Consider the following 19,042-nt stretch of genomic DNA (forward strand, 5'->3'; position numbering starts at 1 on the left):
CCCCCCGCTGTCCCCCTGTCCCCAACGCCCCCTCCCCACCCGTTCCTGTCCCCAACGCCCCCTCCCCACCCTCCCCCCTCCCCACTCCCCCTGTCCCCCCGCTGTCCCCCTGTCCCCAACGCCCCTCCCCCACGGTCCCCCCTCCCACTCCCGCTGTCCCCCGCTGTCCCCCTGTCCCCAACGCCCCTCCCCACGTCCCCCGGTCCCCCCACCTCCCTCGTCCCCTGTCCCTGCAGTGTCCCCCTGTCCCCAACGCCCCCTCCCCACCGTCCCCCCTCCCCACTCCCCCTGTCCCCCCGCTGTCCCCCTGTCCCCAACGCCCCCTCCCCACGGTCCCCCCCTCCCCACTCCCGCTGTCCCTGCAGTTGTCCCCCTGTCCCTCCCCCACCGCCCCCTCCCCACGGTCCCCCTCCCCACTCCCGCTGTCCCCCTGTCCCCAACGCCCCCTCCCCCACGGTCCCCCCTCCCCACTCCGCTGTCCCTCCCCGGCCGCCGTCCCCTCCCGCTCCGCCGGGTCCTAGAGCCGCTCCCGGTGCCGCTCCCGCCCGCCCGGCCCGGCCCGCCGCCAGCACCGGGCCCTGCCGGGGCCCCCTCCCCATCCTCGGGGGCGATGCGGCCGCGCCCCCTCCCCACGCAGCCCCCGCCATGTCCCGCCGCGCCCCCTCCCCCCGCGCCGCGCCCCCTCCCCCCGCGCCCCCGCTCTCCTCCCTGCCCTGGCCCTTGCTGGACCCCCCCGCCGCAGCGTCTGGTACATCTACAGGTACGGGGACCCCCCGGGACCCCCCGGGACCCCCCGGTGCCGGGACCCCTCCCCGGGCCGGGACCACCTCCCCAAATCCATCCCCCCTGTCCCATTTCCTGTCCCCACCAGGGTCCCCCAATCCCGCTGTCACCCCCCTGTGTCACTCTGGTGTCACTCTGGTGTCACTCTGGACCCCCCGGGACCCCCGGGACCCCCCGGAGCCCCCCCCGGTACCGGGACCCCCCCCCCGGGCCGGGACCACCCCCCCAAATCCATCCCCCCTGTCCCCATCTCCTGTCCCCAACAGGGTCCTGCTGTCACCCCAACCGTGTCCCCAGGACCCCCCCGGGACCCCCCCGTGTCACTCTGGACCCTCCGGGACCCCCCCGGGACCGGGACCCCCCCCCGGGCCGGGACCACCCCCCAAATCCATCTCCTTGTCCCCATCTCCTGTCCCCAACAGGGTCCTGCTGTCACCCCCCCACCGTGTCCCCAGGACCCCCCCGGGACCCTCCCGTGTCACTCCGGACCCCCGGGACCCCCCCGGTACCGGGACCCCCCCCCAGGCCGGGACCACCCCCCCAAATCCATCCCCCCTGTCCCCTTCCCCTGTCCCCAACAGGGTCCCCCCAATCCCGGTGGTCACCCCCCCCGTGTCACTTCTGGTGTCACTCTGGACCCCCCCGGGACCCCCCCGGGACCGGGACCCCCCCCCCAAGCCGAGACCACCCCCCAAATCCATCCCCCTTGTCCCCATCCCCTGTCCCCAACAGGGTCCCCCCAGTCCCGCTGTCACCCCCCCACCATGTCCCCAGGACCCTCCCGTGTCACTCTGGACCCTCCCGGGACCCCCCCGGACCCCCCCCGGTACCGGGACCCCCCCCCCGGCCGGGACCACCCCCCAAATCCATCCCCCCTGTCCCCATCTCCTGTCCCACCAGGGTCCCCCCAATCCCGGTGTCACCCCCCCGTGTCACTCTGGTGTCACTCTGGTGTCACTCTGGACCCCCCGGGACCCCCCGGGACCCCCGCGGGACTCCCCCCCAGGCCGGGACCCCCCCCCAAATCATCCCCCCTGTCCCCATCTCCTGTCCCCACCAGGGTCCTGCTGTCACCCCAACCGTGTCCCCAGGACCCCCCAGGACCCTCCCGTGTCACTCTGGACCCCCCCGGGACCCCCCCGGGACCCCCCGGGACCGGACCGGACCCCCCCCAGGCCGGGACCACCCCCCCAAATCCATCCCCCCTGTCCCCATCTCCTGTCCCCACCAGGGTCCTGCTGTCACCCCCCACCGTGTCCCCAGGACCCCCCCGTGTCACTCCGGACCCCCCCGGAACCCCCCCGGTACCGGGACCCCCCCGGACCGAGACCACCCCCCAAATCCATCCCCCCTGTCCCCATCTCCTGTCCCCACCAGGGTCCCCCCAAACCCGGTGTCACCCCCCCGTGTCACTCTGGTGTCACTCTGGACCCCCGGGACCCCCCCCGGGACCCCTCCCCCCCCATTCCTGTCCCCCCCAGGGGTCCCCCCCATCCCGCTGTCACCCCCCCGCAGTGTCCCCATGGGGACCCCCCCCAATGTCCCCTCAATGTCCCCCCCATGCCCCCACCCCAATGTCCCCCCTCCCGTGTCCCTTGTGTCACACCCGGGACCCCCTCAATGTCCTCTCGTGTCCCTCCTGGTGTCCCCTCGTGTCCCCCCCAATGTCCCCTCAATGTCCCCCCAGGACCCCCCTGTGTCCCCTCGTGTCCCCCCCCGTGTCCCCCAGTGTCCCCAATGTCCCCCCAATGTCCCCCCAATGTCCCCAATGTCCCCCCAATGTCCCCCCAATGTCCCCCCAATGTCCCCAATGTCCCCCCAATGTCCCCCCCATTGTCCCCCCAATGTCCCCAATGTCCCCTCATGTCCCCACAATGTCCCCAATGTCCCCATTGTCCCCAATTGTCCCCAATGTCTCAATGTCCCCTCATGTCCCCCCAATGTCCCCAATGTCCCAATGTCCCCAATGTCCCCAATGTCCCCCCAATGTCCCCCCAATGTCCCTGATGTCCCCTCAATGTCCCCAATGTCCCCCAATGTCCCCCCAATGTCCCCCAATGTCCCCAATGTCCCCAATGTCCCCAATGTCCCCCCAATGTCCCCCCAATGTCCCCCCCAATGTCCCCCCAATGTCCCCAATGTCCCCAATGTCCCCAATGTCCCCCCAATGTCCCGCCAATGTCCCCAATGTCCCCCCAATGTCCCCAATGTCCCCAATGTCCCCAATGTCCCCAATGTCCCCCCAATGTCCCCTCAATGTCCTCAATGTCCCCAATGTCCCCAATGTCCCTCCAATGTCCCCAATGTCCCCAATGTCCCCAATGTCCCCAATGTCCCCTCGTGTCCCCCCCTGTCCCTCTGTCCTTTGTCCCCCCCGGGGCTGGCACAGGGGGGGAGGGGAGGGGACACCTGTGAGGGGACAGGGAGGTGACACGGGGTGGGGGGGGGGGAGGGGCATGGGGACACCGTGGGGACACGTCTGGGGACCTCTGGGGACACTGTTGGGGACAGGGGGGTGTCACCCGTGTGTGGGGGCGGGGCCAGCAGGGGACACGGGGGACACGTGACCTCACTGCCATCGATGTCCCCCCCCTTGTCCCCCTGTGTCACCTGCGTGTGTGTCCCCGGTGTCCCCAATGTCCCCACCCCCGATGTCCACAACCCTCCCAATGTCCCCAATGTCCCTGTGTCCCCAGTGTCCCCAATGTCCCCAATGCTGTCCCCAATCCCCCCAATGTCCCCTCCATGTCCCCTCGATGTCCCCAATGTCCCCAACCCCCTCAATGCCCCCAACACTGTCCCTGATGTCCCCAATGTCCCCCAATGTCCCCAATGTCCCCAATGTCCCCATTGTCCCCTGCTGTTCCCAATCACCCAATGTCCCCAATGATGTCCCCAAACCCCCTGATGTCCCCACTGTCCCCACTGTCCCCAGTGTCCCCAATGTCCCAAATGTCCCCTTGATGTCTCCACTGCTGTCCCCAATGCTGTCCCCAATCCCCCCAGTGTCCCCAATGTCCCCAATGTCGCCAATGATGTCCCCTGCTGTCCCTGCTGTCCCCGCTGTCCCCTTGATGTCCCCACTGTCCCCAATGTCCCCAATCCCCCAATGTCCCCAATGTCCCCCCCGTCCCCTCGCTGTCCCCAACGCTGTCCCCAATGTCCCCCCACTGTCCCCTCGCTGTCCCCACTGTCCCCAACGCTGTCCCCAATGTCCCCCCACTGTCCCCTTGCTGTCCCCACTGTCCCCAACGCTGTCCCCACTGTCCCCTCGATGTCCCCAATGCTGCCCCCGCTGTCCCCACTGTCCCCAATCCCCCCAATGTCCCCGCTGTCCCCTCGATGTCCCCCCAATGTCCCCAACCCTGTCCCCGCTGTCCCCAATGCTGTCCCCAATGTCCCCAATGTCCCCCACTGTCCCCCCACTGTCCCCAACGCTGTCCCCTCGCTGTCCCCCTCGCTGTCCCCAATGCTGTCCCCGCTGTCCCCACTGTCCCCACTGTCCCCAACGCTGTCCCCTCGATGTCCCCAGCGATTACATCATCAAGGAGAAGACGGTGCTGCTGCAGAAGAAGGACAGCGAGGGCTTCGGCTTCGTGCTCCGGGGGGCCAAAGGTGAGAGCACACCTGGGGACACCTGGGGACATTGGGGACATTGGGGACACACCTGGGGACACACCTGGGGACAGACACAGACACACCTGGGGACAGCGAGGGCTTCGGCTTCGTGCTCCGGGGGGCCAAAGGTGAGAGGGACACACCTGGGGACACCTGGGGACACCTGGGGACACCTGGGGACACACCTGGGGACAGACACAGACACACCTGGGGACACTGGGGACAGACACAGACACACCTGGGGACATTGGGGACACACCTGGGGACAGCGAGGGCTTCGGCTTCGTGCTCCGGGGGGCCCAAGGTGAGAGGGACACACCTGGGGACACCTGGGGACACACCTGGGGACACACCTGGGGACATTGGGGACACACCTGGGGACAGACACAGACACACCTGGGGTCATTGGGGACAGACACTGACACACCTGGGGACAGACACAGACACACCTGGGGACAGACACAGACACACCTGGGGACAGCTGGGGACAGACACAGACACAGACACACCTGGGGACATTGGGGACACACCTGGGGACATTGGGGACACACCTGGGGACAGACAGAGACACACCTGGGGACAGACACAGACACACCTGGGGACAGACACAGACACACCTGGGGACAGCGAGGGCTTCGGCTTCGTGCTCCGGGGGGCCCAAGGTGAGAGGGACACACCTGGGGACACCTGGGGACACCTGGGGACACCTGGGGACACACCTGGGGACAGACACAGACACACCTGGGGACAGACACAGACACACCTGGGGACACTGGGGACAGACACAGACACACCTGGGGACATTGGGGACACACCTGGGGACAGCGAGGGCTTCGGCTTCGTGCTCCGGGGGGCCCAAGGTGAGAGGGACACACCTGGGGACACCTGGGGACACACCTGGGGACACACCTGGGGACATTGGGGACACACCTGGGGACAGACACAGACACACCTGGGACAGCGAGGGCTTCGGCTTCGTGCTCCGGGGGGCCAAAGGTGAGAGGGACACACCTGGGGACACCTGGGGACATTGGGGACATTGGGGACACACCTGGGGACAGCTAGGGACAGACACAGACACACCTGGGGACATTGGGGACAGACACAGACACAGACACACCTGGGGACAGCGAGGGCTTCGGCTTCGTGCTCCGGGGGGGCCAAAGGTGAGAGCACACCTGGGGACACACCTGGGGACATTGGGGACACACCTGGGGACACTGGGGACACACCAGGGGACAGGCACAGACACACCTGGGGACAGGCACAGACACACCTGGGGACAGGTGGGGACACCTGGGGACACTGGGGACACACCTGGGGACACTGGGGACACGCCTGGGGACAGACCTGGACACACCTGGGGACATTGGGGACACACCTGGGGACACCTGGGGACAGCGGGGGAGGGGCTGGAGCATCTCTGGGTGGCCCCGAAGGCTCCTTGGGGGGGTTGGGAGAGTTTGGGGGAATTTTGGGGGAAATTTTGGGAGAATTTTGGGAGAATTTTGGGGGAATTTTGTGGGAATTTTGGGAGAATTTGGGGAGAATTTGGGGCAATTTTGGGGAATCTTGGAAGAATTTTGGGGGAATTCTGGGGGGAATTTTGAAGAATTTTGGGAGAATTCTGGAAGAATTTTGGGGGAATTTGGGGGAGATTTTGAGAGAATTTTGGGGAATTTTGGGAGAATTTTGGGAGAATTAGGAGAAATTTTGGGGGAATTTCGGGAGAATTTTGGGAGAATTTTGGGGAAATTTGGGAGAATTTTGGGGGAATTTTGAGGGAATTTTGGGACAATTTTAGGAGAATTTTTGGGGAACTTTGGGAGAATTTTGGGAGAATTTTTTGGGGAATTTGGGGGGAAAATTTTGGGGGGATTTTGGGAGATTTTTGGGGGAATTTTGGGAGAATTTTGGGAAAAAATTTGAAGGAATTTTGGGAGAATTTTGCAGGAATTTTTGAAGAATTTTGGGAGAATTCTGGGGGAATTTTGAGAGAATTTTGAGGGAAATTTGGGACAATTTTAGGAGAATTTTGGGGGAATTTTGGGAGAATTTTTGGGGAAATTTGGGGGAATTTTGGGAGAATTTTGAGAGAATTTTGGGAGAATTTTAGGGTAATTTGGGGAGAATTTGATGGAATTTTGGGGGAATAATGGGGGAATTTTGGCAATTTTTGGAGGAATTTGGGGGAATTTTGGGGAAAATGTTGAAGGAATTTTGGGAGAATTTTGCAGGAATTTTTGGGGAATTTTGGGAGAATTTTGGGGGGATTTTGGGAGATTTTTGGGGGAATTTTGGGAGAATTTGGGGAGAATTTTGAGAGAATTTGGGGAGAATTTTGGGGGAATTTGGGGAGAATTTCGGGGGAATATTGGGGGAATTTTTGGGGGAATTTTGAAGAATTTTGGGAGATTTTGGGGGAAATTTGGGGGAGAATTTGGGGAGAATTTTAGGGTAATTTGGGGACAATTTGATGGAATTTTGGGGGAATAATGGGGGAATTTTGGCAATTTTTGGAGGAATTTTTGGGAAAATTTTGCAGGAATTTTGGGAGAATTTTGCAGGAATTTTGGGAGAATTTTTGGGGAATTTTTGGGAGGAATTTAGGGGGAATTTTGGGGCAAATTTTGGGGAGAATTTGGGGAGAATTTGGGGAGAATTTTGGGACAATTTTGGGGGAATTTTGGGACAATTTTGGGGGAATTTTGGGAGAATTTTGGGGGAATTTGGGGGAGATTTTAGTTGGTTTTTTTTTTTTTTTTTTTCCTGAGGAGGATTTTGGGATTTTCTTGAGCTTTTTTGGGAGAATTTTGGGGGAAATTTGGGTCCGTTTTGATCGGGATTTGGGGATTTTTAAATGTGATTTTTTAGGGGATTTTTGGGGATTTTTTTTTTTTTTTTGATTTGGGGATTTTTGGTAAATTTGGGATTTTTGGGTGGGATTTGGGGGATTTTGGGGTCTGACGCCCCTCCCCCCACAGCGCAGACCCCCATCGAGGAGTTCACCCCCACCCCCAATTCTGGGGGGGTTTGGGGCATTTTATGGGGTTTTCTGGGATTTTGGGATTTTTAGGAATTTGGGGATTTTTCAATGGATTTTTAATGGGATTTTTATGGGATTTTTGGGGGATTTGGGGGATTTTTATTGGGTTTTTTTCTGGGGATTTTGGGACTTTTTTTGTATTTTTAATGGGATTTTTATTGGATTTTTTAATGGATTTTTGGGGATTTTTCTTTTGGATTTTGGGGTGTTTTTGTTAAATTTGGGATTTTTGGGTGGAATTTGGGGATTTTTGGGTGGGATTTGGGGATTTTGGGGGTCTGACGCCCCTCTCCCCACAGCGCAGCCCCCCATCGAGGAGTTCACCCCCACCCCCAATTCTGGGGGGATTTGGGGCATTTTTATGGGGTTTTTTTGGGGGTTTTTTTGGGATTTTTGATAAATTTGGGATTTTTTGGGTGGGATTTGGGGATTTTGGGGTGGGATTTGGGGATTTTGGGGTGGGATTTGGGGATTTTGGGGGTCTGACGCCCCTCCCCCACAGCGCAGACCCCCATCGAGGAGTTCACCCCCACCCCCAATTCTGGGGGGGTTTGGGGCATTTTTATGGGGTTTTTTGGGGTTTTTTGGGGGATTTTTGGTAAATTTGGGATTTTGGGGTGGAATTTGGGAATTTTTGGGTGGGATTTGGGGATTTTGGGGTGGGATTCGGGGGGATTTGGGGGTCTGACGCCCCTCCCCCCACAGCGCAGACCCCCATCGAGGAGTTCACCCCCACCCCCAATTCTGGGGGGGTTTGGGGCATTTTTATGGGATTTTTTGGGGGTTTTTTTGGGGATTTTTGGTAAATTTGGGGATTTTTGGGTGGGATTTGGGGTTTTTTGGGTGGGATTTGGGGATTTTGGGGTCTGACGCCCCTCCCCCCACAGCGCAGACCCCCATCGAGGAGTTCCCCCCCACCCCCAATTCTGGGGGGGTTTGGGGCATTTTTATGGGGTTTTTTTGGGGTTTTTTTGGGGATTTTTGGTAAATTTGGGATTTTTGGGTGGGATTTGGGGATTTTTGGGGTGGAATTTGGGGGGATTTTGGGGTCTGACGCCCCTCCCCCCACAGCGCAGACCCCCATCGAGGAGTTCACCCCCACCCCCAATTCTGGGGGGGTTTGGGGCATTTTTATGGGGTTTTTTGGGGGTTTTTTTTGGATTTTTGGTAAATTTGGGATTTTTGGGTGGGATTTGGGGATTTTGGGGTCTGACGCCCCTCCCCCCACAGCGCAGACCCCCATCGAGGAGTTCACCCCCACCCCCAATTCTGGGGGGTTCGGGGCATTTTTCTGGGATTTTTTGGGGACTTTTGGTAAATTTGGGATTTTTGGGTGGAATTTGGGGATTTTTGGGTGGGATTTGGGGGATTTTGGGGTCTGACGCCCCTCCCCCCACAGCGCAGACCCCCATCGAGGAGTTCACCCCCACCCCCAATTCTGGGGGGATTTGGGGCATTTTTATGGGGTTTTTTTGGGGGTTTTTGGTAAATTTGGGATTTTTGGGTGGGATTTGGGGATTTTTGGGTGGGATTTGGGGATTTTGGGGTCTGACGCCCCTCCCCCCACAGCGCAGACCCCCATCGAGGAGTTCACCCCCACCCCGGCCTTCCCGGCCCTGCAGTACCTGGAGTCGGTGGATGAAGGGGGCGTGGCCTGGAGGGCGGGGCTGCGCATGGGCGACTTCCTGATCGAGGTGAGGCCACGCCCACAGCTGGGCACACCTGGGGGCGCACCTGGGGGCGCACCTGGGCACACCTGGGGATAGTCCTGGGCACACCTGGGCACACCTGGGCACACCTGAGCACCATCCTACACACACCTGGCACACCTGTGCACACCTTGACACACCTGAGGACACCTGGGAATACACCTGGGCACACCTGGGCACACCTGGGCACACCTGAGCACCATCCTAGACACACCTGGCACACCTGGGCACACCTGGGAATACTCCTGGGCACACCAGAACACCATCCTACACACACCTGGGCACACCTGGGGATAGTCCTGGGCACACCTGGACACAGCTGGGCACACCTGGGGATAGTCCTGGGCACACCTGGACACACCTGGGCACACCTGGGCACACCTGAACAGCATCCTACACATACCTGGGTACACCTGGGCACACCTGGGCACACCTGGATACACCTGGGCACACCTGGGCACACCTGAGCACCATCCTACGCACACCTGTGCACACCTGGACACACCTGAGGACACCTGGGAATACACCTGGGCACACCTGGGCACACCTGAGCACCATCCTACACACACCTGGCACACCTGGCACACCTGGGCACACCTGGGCACACCTGGGCACACCTGCACACCATCCTACACACACCTGGGCACACCTGGACACACCTGGGCACACCTAGGGATAGTCCTGGGCACACCTGGGCACACCTGGGCACACCTGGGCACACCTGAACAGCATCCTACACATACCTGGGTACACCTGGGCACACCTGGGCACACCTGGATACACCTGGGCACACCTGGGCACACCTAAACACCATCCTACACACACCTGTGCACACCTGGGTACACCTGGATACACCTGGGCACACCTGGGCACACCTAGGAATAGTCCTGGGCACACCTGGGCACACCTGGGCACACCTGAACACCATCCTACACACACCTGGGTACACCTGGATACACCTGGGCACACGTGGGAATGCACCTGGGCACACCTGGGCACACCTGAGCATCATCCTAAACACACCTGGGCACACCCCTGGGCACTGTGCACCTGAACGCACCTGGGAACACCCACGGGACCCTCCTTGGTGCACAGGTGTGCAACTCCAGGTGTGCACAGGTGTGTAATCACCTGCACAGGTGTGTAACTCCAGGTGTGCACAGGTGTGTAATCACCTGCACAGGTGTATAACTGTATGCTCAGGTGTGTAATCACCTGCACAGGTGTGTAACTCCATGCTCAGGTGTGTAACTGCATGCTCAGGTGTGTAATCACCTGTACAGGTGTGTAACTCCATGCTCAGGGGTGCACAGGTGTGTAATCACCTGCACAGCTGTGTAACTGCATGCTCAGGTGTGTAACCACCTGCGCAGGTGTGTAACTGCATACTCAGGGATGCACAGGTGTGTAATCACCTGCACAGGTGTGTAACTGCATACTCAGGGATGCACAGGTGTGTAAACACCTGTACAGGTGTGTAACTGCATGCTCAGGTGTGCACAGGTGTGTAAACACCTGTACAGGTGTGTAACTGCATGCTCAGGTGTGTAATCACCTGCACAGGTGTGTAACTGCATGCTCAGGTGTGTAATCACCTGCACAGGTGTGTAACTGCACGCTCAGGTGTGTAATCACCTGCACAGGTGTGTAACTGCATGCTCAGGGGTGCACAGGTGTGTAATCACCTGCACAGGTGTGTAACTGCATGCTCAGGTGTGCACAGGTGTGTAATCACCTGCACAGGTGTGTAACTGCATGCTCAGGTGTGTAATCACCTGCACAGGTGTGTAACTGCATGCTCAGGTGTGTAATCACCTGCACAGGTGTGTAACTGCTTGCTCAGGGGTGCACAGGTGTGTAATCACCTGCACAGGTGTGTAACTGCTTGCTCAGGTGTGCACAGGTGTGTAATCACCTGCACAGGTGGGTAATTGCATGCTCAGGTGTGTAACTGCATGCTCAGGTGTGTAATCACCTGCACAGGTGTGTAAGTGCATGCTCAGGTGTGTAATCACCTGCACAGGTGTGTAACTGCACGCTCAGGTGTGCTCAGGTATGTAATCACCTGCACAGGTGTGTAACTGCATGCTCAGGTGTGTAACCACCTGCGCAGGTGTGTAACTGCATACTCAGGGATGCACAGGTGTGTAATCACCTGCACAGGTGTGTAACTGCATACTCAGGGATGCACAGGTGTGTAAACACCTGTACAGGTGTGTAACTGCATGCTCAGGTGTGCACAGGTGTGTAAACACCTGTACAGGTGTGTAACTGCATGCTCAGGTGTGTAATCACCTGCACAGGTGTGTAACTGCATGCTCAGGTGTGTAATCACCTGCACAGGTGTGTAACTGCACGCTCAGGTGTGTAATCACCTGCACAGGTGTGTAACTGCATGCTCAGGGGTGCACAGGTGTGTAATCACCTGCACAGGTGTGTAACTGCATGCTCAGGTGTGCACAGGTGTGTAATCACCTGCACAGGTGTGTAACTGCATGCTCAGGTGTGTAATCACCTGCACAGGTGTGTAACTGCATGCTCAGGTGTGTAATCACCTGCACAGGTGTGTAACTGCTTGCTCAGGGGTGCACAGGTGTGTAATCACCTGCACAGGTGTGTAACTGCTTGCTCAGGTGTGCACAGGTGTGTAATCACCTGCACAGGTGGGTAATTGCATGCTCAGGTGTGTAACTGCATGCTCAGGTGTGTAATCACCTGCACAGGTGTGTAAGTGCATGCTCAGGTGTGTAATCACCTGCACAGGTGTGTAACTGCACGCTCAGGTGTGCTCAGGTGTGTAATCACCTGCACAGGTGTGTAACTGCATGCTCAGGTGTGTAACTGCATGCTCAGGGGTGCACAGGTGTGTAATCACATGCACAGGTGTGTAACTGCATGCTCAGGTGTGTAATCACCTGCACAGGTGTGTAACTGCATGCTCAGGTGTGTAATCACCTGTACAGGTGTGTAACTGCATGCTCAGGTGTGCACAGGTGTGTAAACACCTGTACAGGTGTGTAACTGCATGCTCAGGTGTGCACAGGTGTGTAATCACCTGCACAGGTGTGTAAGTGCATGCTCAGGTGTGTAACTGCATGCTCAGGGGTGCACAGGTGTGTAACTGCATGCTCAGGTGTGCACAGGTGTGTAATCACCTGCACAGGTGTGTTACTCCCTGCTCAGGTGTGCTCAGGTGTGTAATCACCTGCACAGGTGTGTAACTGCATGCTCAGGTGTGTAACCACCTGTACAAGTGTGTAACTGCACGCTCAGGTGTGTAACTCCACGCTCAGGTGTGTAATCACCTGCACAGGTGTGTAACTGCATGCTCAGGTGTGTAACTGCTTGCTCAGGTGTGCACAGGTGTGCGTATGCAGTGACACACCTGTGCAGGTGTATCTGGCCGTGTCTCCTGTGCCCCACCCATGTCCCTTGTGTGACACCTGAGGTCTGTGTGACGTCACCTGTGTCACACCTGTGTCATACCTGTGTCACACCTGTGTGACGTCACCTCTGCCACACCTCTGCCACACCTGTGTCACACCTGTGTCACACACCTGTGTGATATCACACCTGTCCCACACCTGTGTCACACCTCTCACACCTGGGTGATGTCTCACCTGTCCCTTACCTGCACAGGTGAACAGTCGGAAGGTGATCAAGGTGGGGCACCGGTAGGTGGTGACCGTGGTGCTGTGTCACACCTGGCTGATGTCACACACCTGGCTGATGTCACACACCTGTATGGGTGTCACACCTGTCCCTTACCTGTCTCACCTGCACAGGTGAATGGTCAGAAGGTGATCAAGGTGGGGCACCGGCAGGTGGTGACCGTGGTGCTGTGTCACACCTGGGTGATGTCACACACCTGGCTGATGTCACACACCTGTACGATGTCACACACCTGTACGATGTCACACACCTGTCCCTTACCTGTCGCAGGTGAACGGTCAGAACGTGGTGAAGGTGGGGCACCGGCAGGTGGTGACCGTGGTGCTGTGTCACACCTGGCTGATGTCACACACCTGTTACACACCCATCACACACCTGTACGATGTCACACACCTGTCTCACCTGTTACCTGCGCAGGTGAACGGTCAGAACGTGGTGAAGGTGGGGCACCGGCAGGTGGTGAACATGATCCGCCAGGGCGGGAACAGCCTGGTGCTGTGTCACACCTGGCTGATGTCACACACTTGTCCCTTACCTGTCCCTTACCTGTCTCACCTGTCGCAGGTGACCGGTCAGAACGTGGTGAAGGTGGGGCACCGGCAGGTGGTGAACAGGGTGCTGTGTCACACCTGTGTGATGTCACACACCTGTTACACACCCATCACACACCTGGGTGATGTCACACACCTGTCTCACCTGTCCCTTACCTGTCCCAGGTGAACGGTCAGAACGTGGTCAAGGTGGGGCACCGGCAGGTGGTGACCGTGGTGCTGTGTCCCACCTGTGTGATGTCACACACCTGTTACACACCTATCACACACCTGTATGATGTCACACACCTGTATGATAGCTCACCTGTTACCTGTCCCAGGTGAACAGTCAGAACGTGGTGAAGGTGGGGCACCAGCAGGTGGTGAACAGGGTGCTGTGTCACACCTGGCTGATGTCACACACCTGTACGATGTCACACACCTGTTTGGGTGTCATACCTGTCCCTTACCTGTCCCTTACCTGTCCCAGGTGAACGGTCAGAACGTGGTGAAGGTGGGGCACCGGCAGGTGGTGAACAGGGTGCTGTGTCACACCTGTGTGATGTCACACACCTGTTACACACCCATCACACACCTGGGTGATGTCACACACCTGTCTCACCTGTCCCTTACCTGTCCCAGGTGAACGGTCAGAACGTGGTCAAGGTGGGGCACCGGCAGGTGGTGACCGTGGTGCTGTGTCACACCTGTGTGATGTCACACACCTCTATGGGTGTCACACCTGTCCCTTACCTGTCTCACCTGTCCCTCACCTGTCCCAGGTGAACGGTCAGAACGTGGTGAAGGTGGGGCAGCGGCAGGTGGTGACCGTGGTGCTGTGTCACACCTGTACGATGTCACACACCTGGGTGATGTCACACACCTGGGTGATGTCACACACCTGTCCCTTACCTGTCCCACCTGTTACCTGTCGCAGGTGAACGGTCAGAACGTGGTGAAGGTGGGACAGCAGCAGGTGGTGACCGTGGTGCTGTGTCACACCTGTGTGATGTCACACACCTGTTACCCATCACACACCTGGCTGATGTCACACACCTGTATGATGTCACACACCTGTATGATAGCTCACCTGTCCCTTACCTGTCCCAGGTGAACGGTCAGAATGTGGTGAAGGTGGGGCAGCGGCAGGTGGTGACCGTGGTGCTGTGCCACACCTGTGTGATGTCACACACCTGGATGGGTGTCACACCTGTCCCTCACCTGTCCCTTACCTGTCGCAGGTGAACGGTCAGAACGTGGTGAAGGTGGGGCACCGGCAGGTGGTGAACAGGGTGCTGTGTCACACCTGTGTGATGTCACACACCTGTTACCCATCACACACCTGTATGGGTGTCACACCTGTATGGGTGTCACACCTGTCCCTTACCTGTACCTTACCTGCCCAGGTGAACGGTCAGAACGTGGTGAAGGTGGGGCACCGGCAGGTGGTGAACAGGGTGCTGTGTCACACCTGGCTGATGTCACACACCTGGCTGATGTCACACACCTGCATGATAGCTCACCTGTCCCTTACCTGTCTCACCTGTCCCTTACCTGTCTCACCTGTCCCTTACCTGTCGCAGGTGAACGGTCAGAACGTGGTGAAGGTGGGGCACCGGCAGGTGGTGAACATGATCCGCCAGGGCGGGAACAGCCTGGTGCTCAAGGTGGTGATGGTGACGCGGCACCCCGAGCCCCCCGAGGGCCCCCGGCGCAGAGGTGAGGGGGGCTCACCTGGGCGGGGGGGCAGCTACACCTGGGGGGGACAGGTACACCTGGAGGGGGCTCACCTGGGGGGGCAGGTACACCTGGGGGGGCTCAGGTACACCTGGGAGGGCTCAGGTACAGCTGGGGGGGCAGGTACAGCTGGGGGGGCTCAGGTACACCTGGGGGGGCTCACCTGGGGGGGCAGGTACAGCTGGGGGGGCTCACCTGGGGGGGCTCAGGTACACCTGGGGGGGACAGGTACACCTGGGGGGGACAGGTACAGCTGGGGGGGCTCACCTGGGGGGGGCAGGTACACCTGGAGGGGGCTCAGGTACACCTGGAGGGGGTGAGGTACAGCTGGGGGGGGCTCACCTGTGGGGGCAGGTACAGCTGGGGGGGCTCAGGTACACCTGGGGGGGACAGGTACACCTGGAGGGGCTCACCTGGGGGGGGCTCAGGTAGAGCTGGGGGGCTCAGGTAGAGCTGGGGGAGGGGCAGGTACAGCTGGAGGGATTCACCAGGGAGGCTCAGGTAATTGGGGAGGGGTCTCAGGTAAATGGGGAGGGGTCTCAGGTGAGTGGGAGGGGTCTCAGGTAAATGGGGAGGGGTCTCAGGTGAGTGGGAGGGGTCTCAGGTGAGTGGGAGGGGTCTCAGGTAAATGGGGAAGGGTCTCAGGTAAATGGGAGGGGTCTCAGGTAAATGGGGAGGGGTCTCAGGTGAGTGGGAGGGGTCTCAGGTGAGTGGAGGGGTCTCAGGTAAATGGGGAGGGGTCTCAGGTAAATGGGGAGGGGTCTCAGGTAAATGGGAGGGGTCTCAGGTGAGTGGGAGGGGTCTCAGGTAAATGGGGAGGGGTCTCAGGTGAGTGGGGAGGGGTCTCAGGTAAATGGGGAGGGGTCTCAGGTGAGTGGGCGGGGTCTCAGGGAATTGAGGAGGGCTCTTGGTCACCTGAGGAGGGGTCTCAGGTGAGTGGGAGGGGTCTCAGGTGTTTGGGGAGGGGTCTCAGGTGTATGGGGAGGGGTCCTGGACACCTGAGGAGGGGTCTCAGGTGAGTGGGAGGGGTCTCAGGTGAGTGGGAGGGGTCTCAGGTAAATGGGAGGGGTCTCAGGTGTATGGGGAGGGGGTCCTGGACACCTGAGGAGGGGTCTCAGGTGAGTGGGAGGGGTCTCAGGTGTATGGGGAGGGGTCTCAGGTGAGTGAGAGGGGTCTCAGGTGTATGGGGAGGGGTCTCAGGTGAGTGGGAGGGGTCTCAGGTGTATGGGGAGGGGTCTCAGGTGAGTGGGAGGGGTCTCAGGTGTATGGGGAGGGGGTCTCAGGTGAGTGGGAGGGGTCTCAGGTGTATGGGGAGGGGTCTCAGTTGTATGGGGGAGGGGGTCCTGGACACCTGAGGAGGGGTCCCAGGTATGTGAGGAGGGTGTCAGGTATATGGGGAGGGGTCTCAGGTGAGTGGGAGGAGTCTCAGGTAAATGGGGAGGGCATTGAGTAATTGGGATGGGGTCTCAGTTAATTGGAATGGGGTCTTGGTCACCTGAGGAGAGGGTCTCAGGTAAATGGGGAGGGGTCTCAGGTGAGTGGGAGGGGTCTCAGGTAAATGGGAGGGGTCTCAGGTAAATGGGAGGGGTCTCAGGTGAGTGGAGGGGTCAGGGAATTGGGGAGGGTCTAAGGTGAGTGGGAGGGGTCTCAGGGAATTGGGGAGGGGTCTCAGGTGAGTGGGAGGGGTCAGGGAATTGGGGAGGGGTCTTGGTCACCTGAGGAGGGGTCTCAGGGAATTGGGGAGGGGTCTCAGGTGAGTGGGGAGGGGTCTCAGGTGTATGGGGAGGGGTCTCAGGTGAGTGGGCGGGGTCTCAGGTGTATGGGGAGGGGTCTCAGGTGTATGGGGAGGGGTCCCGGACACCTGAGGAGGGGTCTCAGGTGAGTGAGAGGGGTCTCAGTGAATTGTGGGTGGGGTCTCAGTTAAATCGAATTGGGGGCGGGGTCTCAGTTAATTTAGGGCGGGGTTCCAATTTGGGGGCGGGGTCTCAGTGAATTTGGGGGCGGGGTCTCCATTAATTTGAACCGGGTGTGGGTTTTCGATGGATGGGAACAGTGGGCGGGGTCTGTGTGGGTGTGGGCGTGGCCTGTGCGTGACGCCCCGCCCCCAGCCGCGCCCCCCCAGCCGCGCCGCCTCCCGGCCCCGCCCATCTCGCTGCGCTCCAAATCGATGACGTCAGAGCTGGAGGAGATGGGTGAGGGGCGGGGGGGATTTGGGGAGGGGTCCTGGGGGGGATGGGGAGGGGTCCTGGGGGGGGATGGGGAGGGGGCTTGGGGGGATTTGGGGCATTTGGGGAGGGGTCCTGAGGGGATTTGGGGAGGGGTCCTGGGGGGCATTTGGGGAGGGGTCCTGGGGGGGTTTGGGGAGGGGGATTGGGGGCGATGGGGAGGGGTCCTGGGGGAGATTTGGGGCATTTGGGGAGGGCTCTTGGGGGGGATTGGGGAGGGGTCCTGGGAGGATGGGGAGGGGGCTTGGGGGGGATTTGGGGAGGGGGTCCTGGGGGGGATGGGGAGGGGGCCTGGGGGGGATTTGGGGCATTTGGGGAGGGGTCCTGAGGGGATTTGGGGAGTGGTCCTGGGGGGGATTTGAGGAGGGGCTTGGGGGTGATTTGGGGAGGGGGCTTGAGGGGGATGGGGAGGGGGCCTGGGGGGGATTTGGGGCATTTGGGGAGGGGTCCTGGGGGGGATGGGGAGGGGTCCTTGGGGAGATTTGGGGAGGGGGCCTGGGGGGGATGTGGGGCATTCGGGGAGGGGTCCTTGGGGGGGATGGGGAGGGGCTTGGGGGTGATTTGGGGAGGGGTCCTGGGGGGGATGGGGAGGAATTTGGGGAGGGGTCCTGGGGGGGATTTGGGGAGGAATTTGGGGAGGGGGTCTCCCAGGGAAGCTTTGCTGACCTTTGACCTCTGACCTTTGACCTCCGGCCCCCGCAGTGGAGAAGGGTGAGTGGGGGGGGGGGGCTCCGGACCCCCCCTGGGATTTTGGGTACCCCAAAATCCCCAAAATTTTCGCCAAATCCCAAAATTTCCCCAAATTTTCCCCAAAATTTCCCAAATTTCCCCAAATTTCCTAAACTTTTTCCCAAAAATCCCCCCAAATTTTCCCCAAATCCCTCAATTTCACCCCAAAATTTCCCCAAATTTTTCCCAAAATTCCCCCAATTTCCCCCCAAAATTCCCCAAAATTCAATCCCCAAATATTCCCCCAAATTTTTCCCAAAATTCCCCAAAATTTCCCAAAATTCCCAAATTTCCCCCCAAATTCCCCAAAAATCCCCAAAATTTTCCCCAAAATCCCCCAAATTTTCCCCCAAATTTCCGCCAAAATTTCCCCAAAATTCCCAAAATTTTCCCCAAAATTTTCCCGAAAATTTTCCCCAAAATTTTCCCAACATTTTCCCCAAAATCCCCCAAAATTTCCCCCAAAATTTCCCCAAAAATCCCCAAATTTTTCCCAAAATCCCCAAAAATCTCCAAATTTTCCCCAAAATCTCCTCCCAAATTTGCCCCAAAATTTCCCCAAATTTGCTCAAAATCCCAAAAATCTTCCCCCAAAATTTCCCCAAATTTGCTCAAAATCCCAAAATTTCCCCCAAAATTTCCCCAAAATTCCCCAAAAATCCCCAATATTTTTCCAAAATTACCCATTTTCCCCCAAAATTTCCCCCAAAATTTCCCCAAATTCCCCAAATTTCCTCAATCTCCCCAAAATTCCCGAAATTTTCCCCATTTTTTCCCAATTTTCTCCAAAATTTCCCCCAAAATCTTTCCCAAAATCCCCAAAATTTTCCCCAAAATTTCCCCCAAAATTTCCCCCAAAATTTCCCAAATTTCCCCCAAAATCTTCCCAAAATCCCCAAAATTTTCCCCAAAATTTCCCCAATTTTCCCCCCAAATCTCCCCAAAATTCCCCAAATTTTCCCAATTTTTTTCCCAAAATTTATCTCCAAAATT

General features: G+C 58.7%; 1 protein-coding gene across 1 annotated transcript; it reads left to right on the top strand.

Moving 5' to 3' along the window:
- Positions 1-521: 521 nt before the first annotated feature.
- On the top strand, positions 522-18,031 carry LOC132323066 (SH3 and multiple ankyrin repeat domains protein 1-like; the record flags this gene model as incomplete). Its single annotated transcript, XM_059837877.1, has 6 exons — positions 522-760; positions 4,316-4,398; positions 9,017-9,141; positions 14,942-15,077; positions 17,204-17,287; positions 18,023-18,031. Coding segments are annotated over 6 exons (676 nt in total), but the record flags the coding sequence as incomplete, so codon positions are not given.
- Between the last annotated feature and the right edge of the window lie 1,011 nt (positions 18,032-19,042).

The sequence above is a fragment of the Haemorhous mexicanus genome, unplaced genomic scaffold, assembly GCF_027477595.1.
Source record: "Haemorhous mexicanus isolate bHaeMex1 unplaced genomic scaffold, bHaeMex1.pri scaffold_276_ctg1, whole genome shotgun sequence".
NCBI classification, from domain to species: Eukaryota; Metazoa; Chordata; class Aves; order Passeriformes; family Fringillidae; genus Haemorhous; species Haemorhous mexicanus.